This window comes from Apostichopus japonicus, chromosome 8 (assembly GCF_037975245.1).
Source record: "Apostichopus japonicus isolate 1M-3 chromosome 8, ASM3797524v1, whole genome shotgun sequence".
In the NCBI taxonomy this organism is placed as follows: Eukaryota; Metazoa; Echinodermata; class Holothuroidea; order Aspidochirotida; family Stichopodidae; genus Apostichopus; species Apostichopus japonicus.
The window spans coordinates 21,981,085-21,996,767 of record NC_092568.1 but is presented as its reverse complement, the minus strand read 5'-3'; the positions used below and the strand labels follow the sequence as shown (position 1 = coordinate 21,996,767).

Here is a 15,683-nt window from a genome sequence, read left to right as displayed (position 1 = left end):
AAAATAAATGTTTTGGACTGTGTTTTGACAAAACGTGATCTAACTGAAACAAAAGACAAACATGGAAATAGTTAAAACGAACTTTGACTTGGCCTGAGATTACCATAACTGTTACCTAGGTGATAAAACAAACCGTTCCCTAGGTGACAAGCCCAAGTTTTCCACATTCATATGTGTTTACCACTCAATATTAAGCTATCAGCTATTCCAAACACTTTCTTAACAAAATGTTTATCTAAGGTATGACAGAAACAACAAATGGCAGACATCATAGATGCTTTGGATTAAGCCAGGTATTGTAACACACGATAGAAAATTAGAGTAGTAGGAAAAAAATATTCATATCTACACATATTGTGCATGATGTGTCAATTCCCTCCTCCAACCAACCCCACCCCCACCCATCCTCAAAGAAGAGTAGAAATTCATACTCTCTGCAGCTTTTAAAATCCTGACCGTTTATTTATGGAATTATCAGCAGTCAGTCGGTCAACCTTAAACCATGTCCCATACTACTTATATGAAAGGTGAATCGATCTCAATGGTAAATTTGAGCTGTCGTTTTCCTTGTTTATAACCCCAGCCTTGCTACACTCCAGAACCCCCCCCCCGCACCCCCCAAAGAGAGTCCCATCTTTGCATTACAACATGACATTTTGAGTTTGTAGTAAACAATGCAACTTCAAAGTCATGACAACCATAGGATATACACGACCAGGCTTGCTCGATATTCATTACTGTGTATACACAACATACCATGAGTGAGTCTATACTTAAACTCGCACTTGTATCCTAACATGGTTACAACCTGTAGGCCTACACATACTGGTCCTCATGGGTTTGTACTCATCCTCATTGATTTGTACTTGTACTAGTTCTTGTGGGAAAGTTTGGGAATCTAGGACAGAGTCTAAATACAAAAATAAGTAGGCCTACTTGTACTCCTGATTAATAGCTTTGTATTTGTACGTTGTACTCATACCGAGGGAAAATTCTGCAGGTTATGTCCTACAATAAGACTCTGGATACACAAAGTGTTCTTCATCAACGAACAAATACTCACCTGTTTATTCTCCAATTCCAGTTGTCGTATTCTTTCAAACATGTGATGCATCTCCTCGTCCTTCTTCAACTGGATGCTGATCGAATCTCCCGAGCTTGACAGACCTGCGAAGCAGAGAGGCGGTACTTTAGGTGGGAGCAGTCCGTCCGTGCCGTTCTCGGAGGGGTGCGGTGGATTTGGCATCGACCCGCTCATAGAATTGGTCAAGGAATGAGAATCTTGAGACGAAGATGCACTCGAAGGAGACTGTAAGCTGGGGGGTATTGGAATGAATTCAGCCTGCTCAAACTCCTGCAGAGAAAGAAAGATTGAGAAATTGCCATGATGGCATCCCATAGATCTGTTTGCCAGATGCTTAATCTTAACATTTCATCAAATCTGATACAAAATGCTATTAAAATAATTTTGGTTTTGACCAAACAGATGCAGACAATTTTGTAACATTAAATTTCAGCCAATGAAGATATCCCTTTCATTATTCAAAAGTTACTTACATCGACCAGCCAGGGTGGGAGCTGGGTGCCTCCGGTCATATCTGGACCTCCGACCGAGGAGTCGATGGTACTGCCATCGGGGGCAGCTGAATTTGAGCTCTGAGAAATGTCATCCTTTTCAGAGAATGTGTCATCATCATCTCCAAGAAGGTTATCTGATGAATTCCCTCGTGACATTTTACTGCTATTATCATCAAAGCTTTCAAAGACACTGTCGTCAGATTGAGAGACTTGTGATAAACCGATGGAACCTTAAATTAAAAAAAACGTTGGAATAGTAAAAACAGTTCAACTCGGTCCAGATCTGTGCTGTTCACTTCCTTGAATAACAGCCTATTACCTGCAGCAGCCTGTATCACTTTTCGAGGGTACTTTAAAAATGAAACCTGCCACTCGGTTGTTATTAAGTTTTGTTCCCCTACTAAACGTTGCTATGGCAGCCAATCAACAAACGCTCAAACTAAAAATATGTGCAAACAATGCAGGTAGTTCGGCTCATTCAAATAAGCTTTTATTGGCTAGGACTGATGCAGAATTCCCAATGAAAATATGAAGGTATCTTATATGTGTGGTATGCTTGATATTTAAAGTGTGAAGAAGGAACTGTTGCAACGAAAATCCAACTACAGAAAGAGAAACATTGGCAGAAATATGCTCTGGTTCTTTTTGGCATTTAACTCACAGCAGGAAAAGCATTTTCCTAATGACCTTTTGAGTTTGTTAAAATTGTATCATTTTCAAATGAAGATTTTCTGCCTTTATGTTTGTTTGTCAGTGCTAAACTAGTCCAAATACTTCTATTTGTAAAGTTACAATTTGTTTTGGTTTTCAGCTACCACAAGATTAATGGTCACATTTTCAATTTTACTGATGATTCATTTTTCCACAAAAATCTCCTCAGATATTTTGTAAGATTTTCATTTCTTAAAAATATTTGTTGCAAGTCTTTATTTAGGTTTCAGGGGAGACAGAGGGTAAAGGATGGATATGGAAGCAGACAGAAAGTTAAGTGGTGCAGAAAGAGGGGGTGGGGGTGGTCAATGGGTATAGGAGGGGACGTGACCATTGGGTCATTGAAATCTTCTCCATTGTAGGGGGGTCTGTGGGTCCTCAGTAACAATAAAATTATAGACATTAAATGTTGCATACCGAAGCATATTTAGACTATAATTTTTTTTTTCTGGTGGGGTCAAAAAAGAAAGGGGGTGGGGTGTACACCCCCATAACAACCCTGGATCTGCACCTGGGTAGTTTGACTACCATGCACTATGCTTTCTTGATGTGTATTTTCTTTTCAAAATACATCCATATTTAAAGACAAAATATTCCTTTTGTTAGCTAATTATAAAGCACACCAATGATGGTCTGTCCCAGCTTTATCCTAAATAATCCCATCTCCATTTGCAAAGATCAGGCTTTAAATTCTAAACAAGTGAAAGTACTTTCTTAAGCTGTCACACATTTGATTTTATGATGCACAGGTTATCAGACAAGACAAGGTAATCCGTTGCTATGGCAACTAAGAAATACCGCCGTAACCTTTCTCCAGGTTTCAGCCCACTGTAGTCATTTATTACTTTGTAATTGATTACTGTCAAAACATGAAACGATCGGCAAGTCAAGTACAACAGTGTGGCTCTGTTGAAACTTTCTGCATTGAGGGAGATTTGCGAGTGGGACTACTTTAATCTACATATCTGAAGACTGTTTAGTTCCATTGACATCTGTCACATTATTTAACGCATAAACCATGAATCATGATACATGACTCACAAACGAATAAATGAATCAGTTACTATGGAATAGACTCTCAAAAATCTATGTCAATTGAAATATTAAGAAGTCTTATAAGAAGGACAAGCTTAAATGGGTTAGCCCAGAAATAAACATTGAGATCTGATGGGGAGGGGAGGGGTCCAGGGGGTCAAGTCCCAAGAAGCTTTGAGAAAATATTAAGTATGTAAAGTAGCCTTCTGACTGACTAGGCATTCTACAATTTGAGACAAGAAACAGCATAAATAATATTACCATGTTATGAACTTTCCAATAGTTACTTCCACGTGGGTAAGGAGGTTATCAAGGTACTACAGTAAAGCTAAGGTAGGGCTCATCACTACACTACCAAGTAATCAAGGTACTACAGTAAAGCTAAGGTAGGGCTCATCACTACACTACCAAGTAATCGAGGATCATTTTCATCTGCTATAATCCACAAAGTATCACCGATAAAATTGAAAGAATGATTTACCTTTAACATGTAATTCAAATATCAAATGGCCATATGATATATAGGATAATGCACAAAAAATTTGGATTCAACCCAGTGATTTCAGGAAATATAATGCCTTTATTCTATCAACTGAGCAATCCGGGGGAGGGGGGGGGGGGGTAAATAAGGTACCTAACCCTCTGTTAGTCATTTCCTGTCTGGGTGAGTGAGTCAGTAATCATCGCACCATAGAAACCCAAGTGACTGAGAATTCTCCCATGAGTGTGCAAGAACGAGTACAAGCACAAAAGTTATTATATCGTCCAGAAAACTATCCACACCGTTTTCAGAATGAGAATGTCCTAAAAAGCGAGAATTTCAATAAAATGTGCAATTTATGCTCACCTCTGACACTGTCTACTTTGGCATTTTTGATAGTCCTGGACTTTAGCACTCTTTCTGCAAATAGAAAAACGAAAACGAATGGTTTGCTGCTTTTGAAAGAATGTAGTTTTTATATCAGAAGAAAACATAAAGGAAAGAAAAACATATAAGGCGGTCTACGATATGCAGATTTGGCAGGTAACCAAAATGATGGATATTTCACAGACTATTAAAGGCAGCTGCAATCAGTGAAGGCAGTATTTAAGTTTTGAGAAATTAATCTTGCATTATCGGGATGGAATATGTCACAGTGGGAATAGTTTAGGATACAGATCAGTTCCTCAAAAGGAAGACAAAATTCAAGGCAACCTTTTTGGGGGGGCGGGGGGGGGTATCAAATGACATGGTACCATATTTTTTACAAATTATGGGATTTTGTCTTTGTGTGCCCTGTTGTGTATTTCTTGTGAGAATTATTTGAATAGATTTACTATTTAGATAGGTAAAACATATCTGAGCATAGCTCCAAACATTTCATGTAATTTAAAAATAGTTAATTAGACAGAAAATGTCTAACTTTGTAGGAACTTTCACATAACAAACTAATATGCATTCTGACAGGATGGCAATTTAACGATACCAGCCAAATATTGCAACTGGTCAAAACTAAGATTCCTAGATTTTTCACAAAACGAAGGTTAAATGAGTACAACTAGCATGTGCACGATACGACATACCACACTCTTGAAGCAGAGGCAGTTGAGTTAGCCTAGCCTATTATGCACATAGGGAACATAATCTTCAGTAATCATAATCTGTAGTAAACAGTTGTCACTATGTTACTTTCTTAAATTTATGAACAAATGAACTCTTTCTCACAATCTAACATGAGAAATTTTGCACATAGGGAACACGTCATAATCTTCAAAGCCCACTGTAGTGAACAATTTGTCACTACATTACTTTCTTATATTTATAAACAAATTACCTCTTTCTCACAATATTACATGAGAAACGTCACTTACGAACAGGGAAAGAAGGTGCACCTGGGGATGGGGTAATGGAAGGGGCAGGGAGTGGAAGGGAAGGACAAACATTTATTTCAGTTGGCAGTGCAAATTACTTGTTACTTACCCACAATAATAATAGTGTGCCAGTTCGTACAAGATAAATCCGAGACTCTATGAAGGGCCCCGAAGATAGGCCTTGGAGTAGGGTTGGCTTTCTTCTTATGCGACAAACTTTGGATTTCTGCAGCTAATCCCAGCCTACCACTATCACTATGTCCAAACGAATAAATGAGATTATCTGCAAACAGAAATCATAAGATAGAGCATCTTAATAAAAAATCAAAAAATTATGGCAGTTTTGTCACTGCTGCACCAAACATCATTATTTGTTATAACAAAGATTTCTAACCATAAAAAATACCAAGTATCATTTACTGTGTAGTATTTTAATTAAACCATTTGGGTTGCCATCCAAATTTAAGATCTGACTAGAACAAATAACACTTAAGCACATTGCAAAATACACAGCATTATGTTTTAAAAGACCTAGAATCTAGCCTTAAGTAACAAGAATATTCTTAATAGAAAAGAAGGTCATAGCATGAGATGTTAGCTTTAGTGAGAATTTCAATACTAGTTCAGTCTAGTTGCACAGCAACAGCAGCCTACTGCTTACATACATGTTTGTAATGTAAATACAAATGCCTGCTCCAAATACACATACCACTAGTAGGAAATGGGCAAATTTTCTTTGCAAGAGCATGAATGTCCATTACGCTGAACATTGGACTGAAATAAAGCCACCTTTGAGTTAACGTTAAAAAGTATTCTTATGGTCTCACAGTGAGTTTCTGAAAGGACCACATCTACGGTGGAATTAATTCGTGAATGTTGATGTTATGCTGTGTGATTGGTAAAAAGGGTAGTGAAAACTAACCACAACTTTTCATCTCAATTCAAAATGTGTGAGGAAGAAAGGTGTATTATATATAAAAGAGATATTGCATGCTATCATAAACCCAACTAGTATTGCATAAACAAGACCTAAGGCAGTACACAATTACCTCTTGTTGCAATGACTGTGAATGAATCACCACAATTGGCTTTAACCACATTCAATCCAGAGAGCAGACCTTTGACCTCACAGACCCCTGACCTCGGCTTCAAGTTCCCAACGCCCAGCTGACCGTATTTGTTGTCACCAAAAGTGATGAGTTTACCGGTCGCTTCAAGAAAAAAAAAAAAGAAGATATTATTAAAAGATCTGAAATGGTAAATTGACCGATATAATCTCTACTCTGATTTGGAAGCAATTACTAGAATATAGATACTGTAATAATAGCTGATTAGCTGAAACCTTCATTTGCAAAGCAAGGAGGCAATTTTTTGAGTGTGTGGCTTGGGGGGTGGTGGAGAGGGAGGGGGGAGGTGAATTGGGTGTTCTAAGATTCCTCCAGATTCCACCAAGATTCCTCCAGAGAAGAGTCATTATGTATCATTCCCTCCCATTTCCCTTCTACCTGATGGTGAAGCTATGAATAACATTTAAAACAAATTCAAACATCTTTAACATGTTAGAAAGGAACGGATACCAGTCTGGTTATTCATTGCCAGTATATGTCAAAAAAATTGATAGAATTGGTGATAAAATGGAATATCTGCATAGCTTGAGTTAATTCCAAGACAAATCTCTTGACAAAGTCTGCAAAATGACTCACCTGTGATTGCCGCTGAATGAGTCTTTCCTAACGAGATGGAGACAATGTTGTACCTCGTTAACGGCCTCACCAACATCGGTACTATCTTAAACGGAATGTCGTAGCACACCTGCAGGAATAAAAGGAATCTCACTGAATGCTTGTGAAATATTTGAATATTATATGCATATTCATATTTAAAAAAAAAAGAATCTCACTGAATTTTCAATCTCTTTCAAAAATGTCAAAAGTGGTAGGAGAGCTTACAGGAAAATACATATATATCACATTTTCTTTCACAAGTTCGATCTAGCATATTCTCAGAAAGAGGGATAGATAAACACCGAACAATCACATAGGCTCAACCATTTTTTTATTTTTTTATGTTTCCCATCGCTGCTTTAAGAGCTGTTCTATGGTACAGTTGCAGACAAGTTGTCAGCTTTGATTGAGCTTGATTCTGATCACGAGCATTATCAGGTGACCTACAGTGACCTGATTAAAGGTCATTGCAGCTGTTGCCTGCGGTGATTTCTAAGGGCAGTATGGCAAGTGGTACCATAACGAACGGCAAAATTTGCCATCGGTGCTGGCAGTTCACTCGAGGACCTGCTCTAGATTTTGTCACTGAAAGAACATTCATTAGCTACTAATAAATAATTATACTCTAAACTAAAAAGGTTGCTCAGATGCAACTTCCAATCATTAGTAATTATGTGCAAAAAGAATCTGGGCAGTTGTCCTAAATTTTGACTTCTAAATTTGCATATTTATTTATTTTCTTAAATTTTTCCTTATTTGATCCAAAAGTGGACTTAGTGATACTTATTAGCTTTATGGGACTTTGAGTACTAAATCGGGGAATTTTTTCTCCAAAAAGCCATAAAAAAATTAAATAAGAAAATAGATTAACAGGAAAACTATTACCCTTTAAGCCACAACACTTGATGCTAGATGACAGCCTACCATTAACAAATTTATATAACACTAATATTTGACTTGCTTTAAACAAATTATTCATTTCTTATAAAGTCAAGTTCAACAAGAAGACAAGTTTTGGAATAACATCTGTAAATAACATCCTTTTATAGAAGAGTCTTATTACCTGGCTGTGCTTCCAACTGCAAACATTTCATAATGCAATTTTCATGTTTGCACAACATACAGATATATGAAAGGATAGAAAACAGACAGGAGGCCCTATCACTTGCTAAATGGTTTCTTAGATTCCTGAAAAAAAAAATACCGGAAGCAATTTTTTCGCCCCTTAAATTTAATTTTTAATGCAATCAAACACTCAAAGGACCAGTTCTTCCTGATTGAGGCCCCTAGTCCTGGAAACCTTTATTTTCACACTAGTAGCCATCTTTAAACCTAAATTAAAACACTGTGTTTTCTTCGCCCTATTTTGTCAATGAAATAGTTGAATCACAACTTTGTAAAGAAACAAAATTTAGGGATACCTTTCTTCCGATAGTTTGTGAACTGTTTTTTGTTTTACTTCATATTTTCTGTTCATAGAAAAGAAACAAACATTTTCTACGGCTTGGTGCTTTTCCGTTTCTAGGTAACAACCCAGAATAAACAACTGATGACTTTGAAAGAGGTTTACTTTACTGATGTATTGTGTCCATGAAATTACAAGTTTTGAAGCAAAGTTACAAAGTGATTGCTATTTAATCTTCCGTGAAATGACCTTGAAGGATGTCCTGAGGCTAAAAAAACAATAACTGATTATAGAATATCTAGGTATGGGTAGGGAAATTTTTAAATATCAAATTAAGTAACAGACAACAACAACAAAGAGTTGATAAGCCTTGTATGCCCGTTCAATATTTTCAAATAAAATGTTGGTTCCTTTTAAATAAAATCTGGCATTCAACTCTGCTCTTCAAAAAAAGTGGGTATAGGTGTTGGTGGTCCTGTGAGTCCTACACTTGTTACATACCTTAGGGTAGGCATAAACTTTGTTGAAAAATGGAAGACAAAATTTGCATTGAATCTTGACCAGACTCTTTAAACTACGAGTGTATGAGAACCAAGTTCTGAGGATGTTCGGGGATGGCAAAAACTTGAAAAGTGCATTTCGACAAATTATTTTATTTTGCATTTGTTAGCACAATAGTCACTCCAACATGTCAGATATGTTGTTTTCAACAAATTATACTTGAGAGTCAGTGACAAAGTCTCATTTTTGACAAGATTTACAAAACAAAATATCCTCACTGCCCCCATTGGTAGAAATCCTGTGAAACATTCCTTTTGCTGAAGGTACTAGTCAAGAACATGAAATATCTTCCATACCATGTGACCAGAAACTTTTATACAAACTGTTTTCATTGCATTGCTGCCTGCACAGTGGCAGGAGAACAATTTCATGAAAAAAAATTCTACCTTCTTGTAGTAAGCCATATGGCAAACAAATGAACAGAGATTCCAAATTAAAAATAGAATCTATCAAATAATTTCTACATATTTTCAGTGTCATATTTCTCTTGATTATTTAGCGATTATAATAGGTATAGGTAATAATACTGCGGAGTGAGAGTCCACTGACCTTCACTTGTCGTTTCCTCAATCCAGCGGTCAAGGTATTGAATCCTAACTGGTTGTACTCGTTGCTGCCACACGCTAGCGCCTTTCCATCTTTGGTTAAGAAAAATGAGCCATCGGTGCCTGCACTGACGAAGCAGATTGTCTTCTTGCCTTGAATTTCGACCTGTTTGGACGAAGAAGCAAAAGAGAATCATATAATATTTTAATAATATTTGCTTTTTATATAGTACTTTATACCAGCGATAGGTCTCAAAGTGCTTTACAGACGTATATTACCCCTGGTCAATGATAACCTGTCCCAGAGACAATTCCTCCAGTCGGCAGCAGTTATATACTGCGCCCAATGACAAGTTACCTCACAGGTACCCATTAAACCCCTGGGTGGAGAGAATCAAGTTGCCCCTCTCCAAAACATGAAGCATCTCAGAGAGAGAGAGAGCAGTATTTCTCCACAGAGATGTGGCAGGTAGTATTCTCCTCTTCAAGAATAAAAGTTTTGGAATGATTCAAAATCTCACTTTCCATTTGGAAATGAAAACTGTATTTCAAGGACCTCTAAAATGAGCCTGTGGACAAATACTAAAGTATTGCTGGTAAAGTTATAATGCAAGATTGGAATTTTTTTTTTTTAAGATCTTATGTAAATTACACTTAAAAGTGTGTTTCTCTTCTTTTTTTTGATCAATAAAGATCAAGTTGTTTCTAATTTTTACAGGCTTAACGAAAGTGATTCAGTGCGGTAAAGCATTGTAGTTCCAGGAGAGAGCTTTTCTTCAATTCTTGTATTGTACAATATTTCTCTTATTGCATTACAGAATATTTTCTTATTCAATACTTTCATCGTCATGAGTCAAAACTGTAAAACCTGTCATGAGTTAAACCTTGATGTCTAGTTCAAAGGGAGTTATTTAAGCCTCCAATGTTAATGTTCATGTTATTAAAAAAGAAAATTAAATCTATATACTGGGGGGGTGGGGGGGAATCTTTCATGACTGACCTTCTGTGGAGTATATCTGTCATCTTCATCGCCAAGACCTAACCTTCCTATAGAAAAAATGGAAAACAGACTTTATGAATACCATCTTAAAACATCTTGAATTAAACCAAAAAAGTAGACAATGTGCCTGACATTTTGTGATTCCATGCCTTCCATTTATAAATCACTCAATTACCTAATTGAAATAGTAACTGAAACAACTGCTGACCTCACATGACCTTTGACCACCGCAAGAACAATACACCTATAATGCATGACATTCATCAAAATTTGAGCATGGTCAGTTATTACCCTGTTTACAATTCAAGGTGTAACGTACACACATGACACATGCTATCACGATTGCAAAAGTTCATTTCGCCTTTGGTTCTAGATATTACCATTAATCTCAATCCGTATCCAAAAGAATGCTAATCAAAAGGAACACTAATCAATGAAAGCAAAAATATGTCTGAATTCAAACCCCCTCCCTCCCCCCACACCCACCCCATGCCCCCTTCCCCCTTTTGATTTTTCTTAATTATTTTACTCTGTCACATGATCTAATAGAGCTATTAGCATCAGTTGGTCTGCATTTTTGCCCTTCTTTTTTTATTCGATGCATCTCTCATCCATAGTCAAACTTATCTCGATTAAATCTATTGTCTTCGGTTCACATCCTCCCCTGCTTTTTGCATGACTGATCATCACCGGGATTGAGACTGAGAAGCTTTTAAAGGGCAACTAATGAAATCGTAATCAGAGGTGTGAACTGACACGATTACAAGTTAGATCTGTCACACTATCCTTGAAAGAGCAATTTTACAGATACTCCCGAAACTGGTCAAGACCAGTCGATTTGGGATATTTTTCTGCTACAATAGATCTAGTAACCGCCAACGAACCGACCGACTGATACATAAATTGTGTTTAACGAGATTAAGGTCATAGATTACAATTTCAAATGTGTAAGAAACAAAAGAAAAAATTTCTATTTTTGTCTGTTGAGAGCTAGCAAGCTGACGACCACAGGAGATATCGGAGGTCAACTTTCCGTAGAACAACTAGGACAAGTCAAACAGTAATACCGGAATCGATGAGATCAACTACTGTCAAAACGTTTTTACTCCTCCTCACTTTATGCCTTTTCATAATTATTCCCTGAAAATGAACCGCACTTCCCTACCATTTCACCTTGGCATAGTTTGTTAAGCTCTTCAAACATGTTGATACATAGGTATTATATACAAGAATGGCGCCACGATTCCTGCTCTGTGACGAGCAAACAAGATTTTATTTCACCGTCTTGGTGCAGTATTTTGTATTTTTGTATCTTATGTTAGATTTTTTTAGTTTTGATGTCCTGGGCTTTTCCTTGCTGCCTTGTTTGTTCTGTTTCTGGAATTTGCATTTACCATTAACCCAATAGGAATACACCCTGCATATCACTAACTGGCCAGTAACCAGCTATGACCATTCCCTACCCTTCCCCCTTCTTCCAATTGATAAAAAAAATGAAAGAGTAAAAGCTTGTACTTATTTTAAGCCCTTACCAAATTCTCCACACCCCCATGAATAAACCTCTCTGTCCCTGGTAAGGGCTATGATGTGAGCCTCTCCGCAGGATACCATGTCTACTGGTTTGTCGTTGAAGAAAGACACCTCTAAGGGAACCAGGACCTCTTCACCTTCCTCCTGCTCGCAGCCCATGCAACCGTAATAGTCTGACCCAAACGTGAAGAGTTTACCACTTTCTGGAAAGGGATTACAAACATGTTCCAAATTATTCAACATCTTTCACAGGTTTTATGTTCCTCCATTGTCTATCTGTTTAGATGTGATGCTAAAATGCACACCCCCTCCCCACCCCCTCCCTCCCCCAAACCCACCAAAAAATCTTCTCTCAAAAAAATGTACAGGCAAAAGGACAGCATACAATAACATAAAATCTAGCATTTTTACCAACTGTACTACTGGTCATTTATGTTCCTAGGTACTTAGATATTTCACAGCATCTGTAAGTGTTATGACAATAAATCAAGCACAATTAGTTTTTCTCTGAAAAAAAAGTTTACATTGAAACATATGTAGCATTGAACCCTCTCTGAGTTGAGTTTTGCATTTCAAGTCAACTCCTCACCCTTAATTCTATTTCATTTTAAGTTTTAAAGACTCCAGGTGGGAGTACAAATATTGATTTGAAAGTTTTTCCAACCACCAGCACAGTTTGCATTCCAAGACTTGTGAAGTATTTTCCACATAAATTTATTTCTGATAGTCAAAACACCACAAATTTTAACCTCTATGGCCCGGAATCTTATCTTCATCCTGGAAAATGTTTCATGTAACAACAATGTTTGCTGTCAAATGGTACCAATGTAATAGAAAAGACATATATTAACATTGGCACTCATATTTTTAAAGCAGCTTTGAATTTAATATTTTGATAAATTTTTGCAATGCTATTCATTATTCCACGCTGAAATCCTACGACAATGTGTTCGTTGCTAACTTGAAGAAGGTGAAATTTTGTTTCAAATGATAAATATAATTTACAAAAAAAAAACAAATCAAATTTGATTTTCATATGCGATTATTACTGACTATAACATGAAAGTGTCTCAACGAGATGAATGGCTTACAATCGAAAGGATTCATTAAAAAAAAACACTCACTGATTAACGCTTACACTATTTGGTGTCTAATTACTTCGAGAGTGCCTTAGTTTAATCAAAGTCAATCATACTCTGGGTTCATAGTAGTAGCTTTGGTAAAGTTTGCCAGTGGAAAGCACAGAGTTACTGCAGAAGATGGCTTTATGCCCAAAATTAGACTTGATATGCTGTGGATCGTCAAAAATCATTTTTATCGATCCAAAGTTGGATTTCTATGGCACGCTCAATGTTTGAGAGATGTCCCTTTAACAGTTGATGTTCATCAGTTCCATGGTTAAAGTGACCTTGTAGACTGATACACAAACCATCAATGGGTGTGAAGAATCGCGCACAAAGAAACGTCTCATGCCGGTAACCTGACCTAGTTTCGAATGAGGTGTAACAGAAGTGTTAGACACCACCATCGATCCCAGAAAATACGCACACAGCTTGCTACCTTCGGTAATTAGACACTAGTGTATAGTCAGTAAATACACCTGCAGTCAATACCCACAGCACAGTGTGCAAACGATACAGCCATGGACATCTCAGGTCCAGCTAAAGATAACAAGGTATCACGTTTAATTACTGTCTGCATTTTGTAGCCACAAGCAGAAAACCTCACTTGCAAGCAACGGAAAGTTAACTTCAATGTAGTCTTCAATGCCTTTAAGGTCTGTCCCTCAGATTTGACACAAAACTCTTTGGGGGAAACATGCTAATTTTATGGCCTCAAATGATAGTTTATGTGTTTATACAAATTTGTCATTGAGGACAGATGGTTCTGAAGGTCATCCAAAGATGTCACCTGTCGGTTTGTGAAAGTTTTTGTACATAGTAGTTTCATAATGCACCGATTATTTATGGAAACAGGTAACACATGGAAAATTTGAGTGATTTTTCAGGATATTTAAAAAAAATTGCATAAATGTTCTTAAAAATCATTCTCAGGTTGTTGTCTTCCTGTCAATAACCAATCTTGTGAATTAAACTAACCGCTTGATGTTATGCAGGAAGTTTAACCTCATTTAAGAAGTTGCCACAATTTCCTAATGTTAATACCACTCTATACAGTACATTAATGTCATGTTTCACAGCAATCCTACTGACAGTATGAATGCTTCCAAACCTAGAAACAGGATATGCTCATACTGTCAGTAGTTGAAGAAGGACATGAAAGTACAGTGTAACTATTGTCACAACAACTCATATATCCTGCTAAAATTTTTACAAAGTTTTCTACTTTAAATGCATGTTGTGAAAACAAAATAAATGAAAATGAAAAGTAACTTCCTGCCTTCAAAAAAATAGACAAAAAAAACATCTGTATTATATAGGAAATGTGGTAGAAAGGTGGTTCAACATCTTAAAAATTTGATCATAACTGATTTATTTTTCATTTCATAAGTGGGAGAAAATACTCTGTTAAATTTTAATCCATGACATTTTGGCAGACCAGTAGGTATGATACATTATAGTACAACAAAGTTAGAAACATTTGAGTCCAGGGTACATTACAGAATCGACTCACAGTTTCATTGTATGAACCCGTTGAAACAACGCTAAAACGTCTGGAATACTCCTTTAAGGCCAAATCAATCGTGGGAGAACTCCTCAATGCCCTCCTGACTGTTAATCTTATTCTATTGTTTTTATAAATTGTAATAATTCTGCCAAAAGAGATTCATATGTACACAAAAGAACACCCAAGGATAAAAAATTAAACAATGTATGTCCCTGAAACATTTGTAATTTTACATTTTGTAAACATTTCCTTTCAAATCAAGCAATTCTTTTATTCTGCCAGCCATGGTAAGTGTTGCTGCTAAGGAGCTGGATCTGATAGCCTACATGCTAGACTAGGTGGTCCAGTCACTTTGATTGATTAGTCTCAGATATTTAAAGGGCATTTTCTCAACAACCGAAAGTGATTTGATCTGCCCTGATAGCAGCTGTTTTTAATGTTCTGCATACAACATAGCACATACCGTTTGACCTAGACTCATGATTTTAAAAAGTCCTTTTTTGACCCGTACCTGTGACACAAGCTGTAAACTCCTCGCCGCAGGAGGCCATTTTAATGGGAATGCCCTGCAGAGCTTCGACTTTCTTTGGGTTGCTATAACAGGCCATGTCCCCATGACCTAGTTGACCCACCATACTTTGACCCCCTTGAACATTCTGTGGATGGCAATAACAAGACGAAAGGGGGAAAATGATTAAATTATAACAAAATTAGAGACGGTGAGAGGAACATAAATAAAAAATACACTAAAAACTCCAGGGGGCTGAATCTGTAAAACAGGGGGAAAAAAATTGTTACTTTTTCTCTTGAGATTGGGTTTCAAACTCAGCAGCTTGGATTAAAAAGCTAGTTTTCCAGTCATAAATTAGTCTTGTCATTTACAAATATATACATTAATTATTAGACAAGAAACTTGAGTTACACAGCAAACACTGTGAGATTAAAAAACACAGTAGCACAGACAAGTACTACACACATGTTTCAATTATACCAAAGTGGATAAGTGTGAGAAAATGTTCAAAATTTGTAGATTAATATTAGAAACAAACTCAATCAGAAATAACATCCCAAATTGTCCCCTCTACTTTGAATTCAGAAGAAATAACAACAGGTTC

At 36.8% G+C, this 15,683-nt stretch overlaps 1 protein-coding gene across 1 annotated transcript in view; it reads right to left on the bottom strand.

The window, feature by feature from the left end:
* Positions 1 to 15,683, bottom strand: part of LOC139971053 (serine/threonine-protein kinase Nek9-like) — a 73,690-nt gene that overhangs the window by 5,228 nt on the left and 52,779 nt on the right. The window contains exons 12-21 of the mRNA XM_071977215.1: positions 15,080 to 15,224; positions 11,943 to 12,143; positions 10,411 to 10,457; positions 9,415 to 9,576; positions 6,879 to 6,987; positions 6,225 to 6,386; positions 5,285 to 5,458; positions 4,172 to 4,225; positions 1,558 to 1,808; positions 1,064 to 1,354 (exon numbers count right to left, since the gene is read on the bottom strand). Of these exons, the coding sequence (XP_071833316.1) occupies positions 1,064 to 1,354; positions 1,558 to 1,808; positions 4,172 to 4,225; positions 5,285 to 5,458; positions 6,225 to 6,386; positions 6,879 to 6,987; positions 9,415 to 9,576; positions 10,411 to 10,457; positions 11,943 to 12,143; positions 15,080 to 15,224 (1,596 nt within the window). The remainder of the gene's footprint in view (positions 1 to 1,063; positions 1,355 to 1,557; positions 1,809 to 4,171; positions 4,226 to 5,284; positions 5,459 to 6,224; positions 6,387 to 6,878; positions 6,988 to 9,414; positions 9,577 to 10,410; positions 10,458 to 11,942; positions 12,144 to 15,079; positions 15,225 to 15,683) is intronic.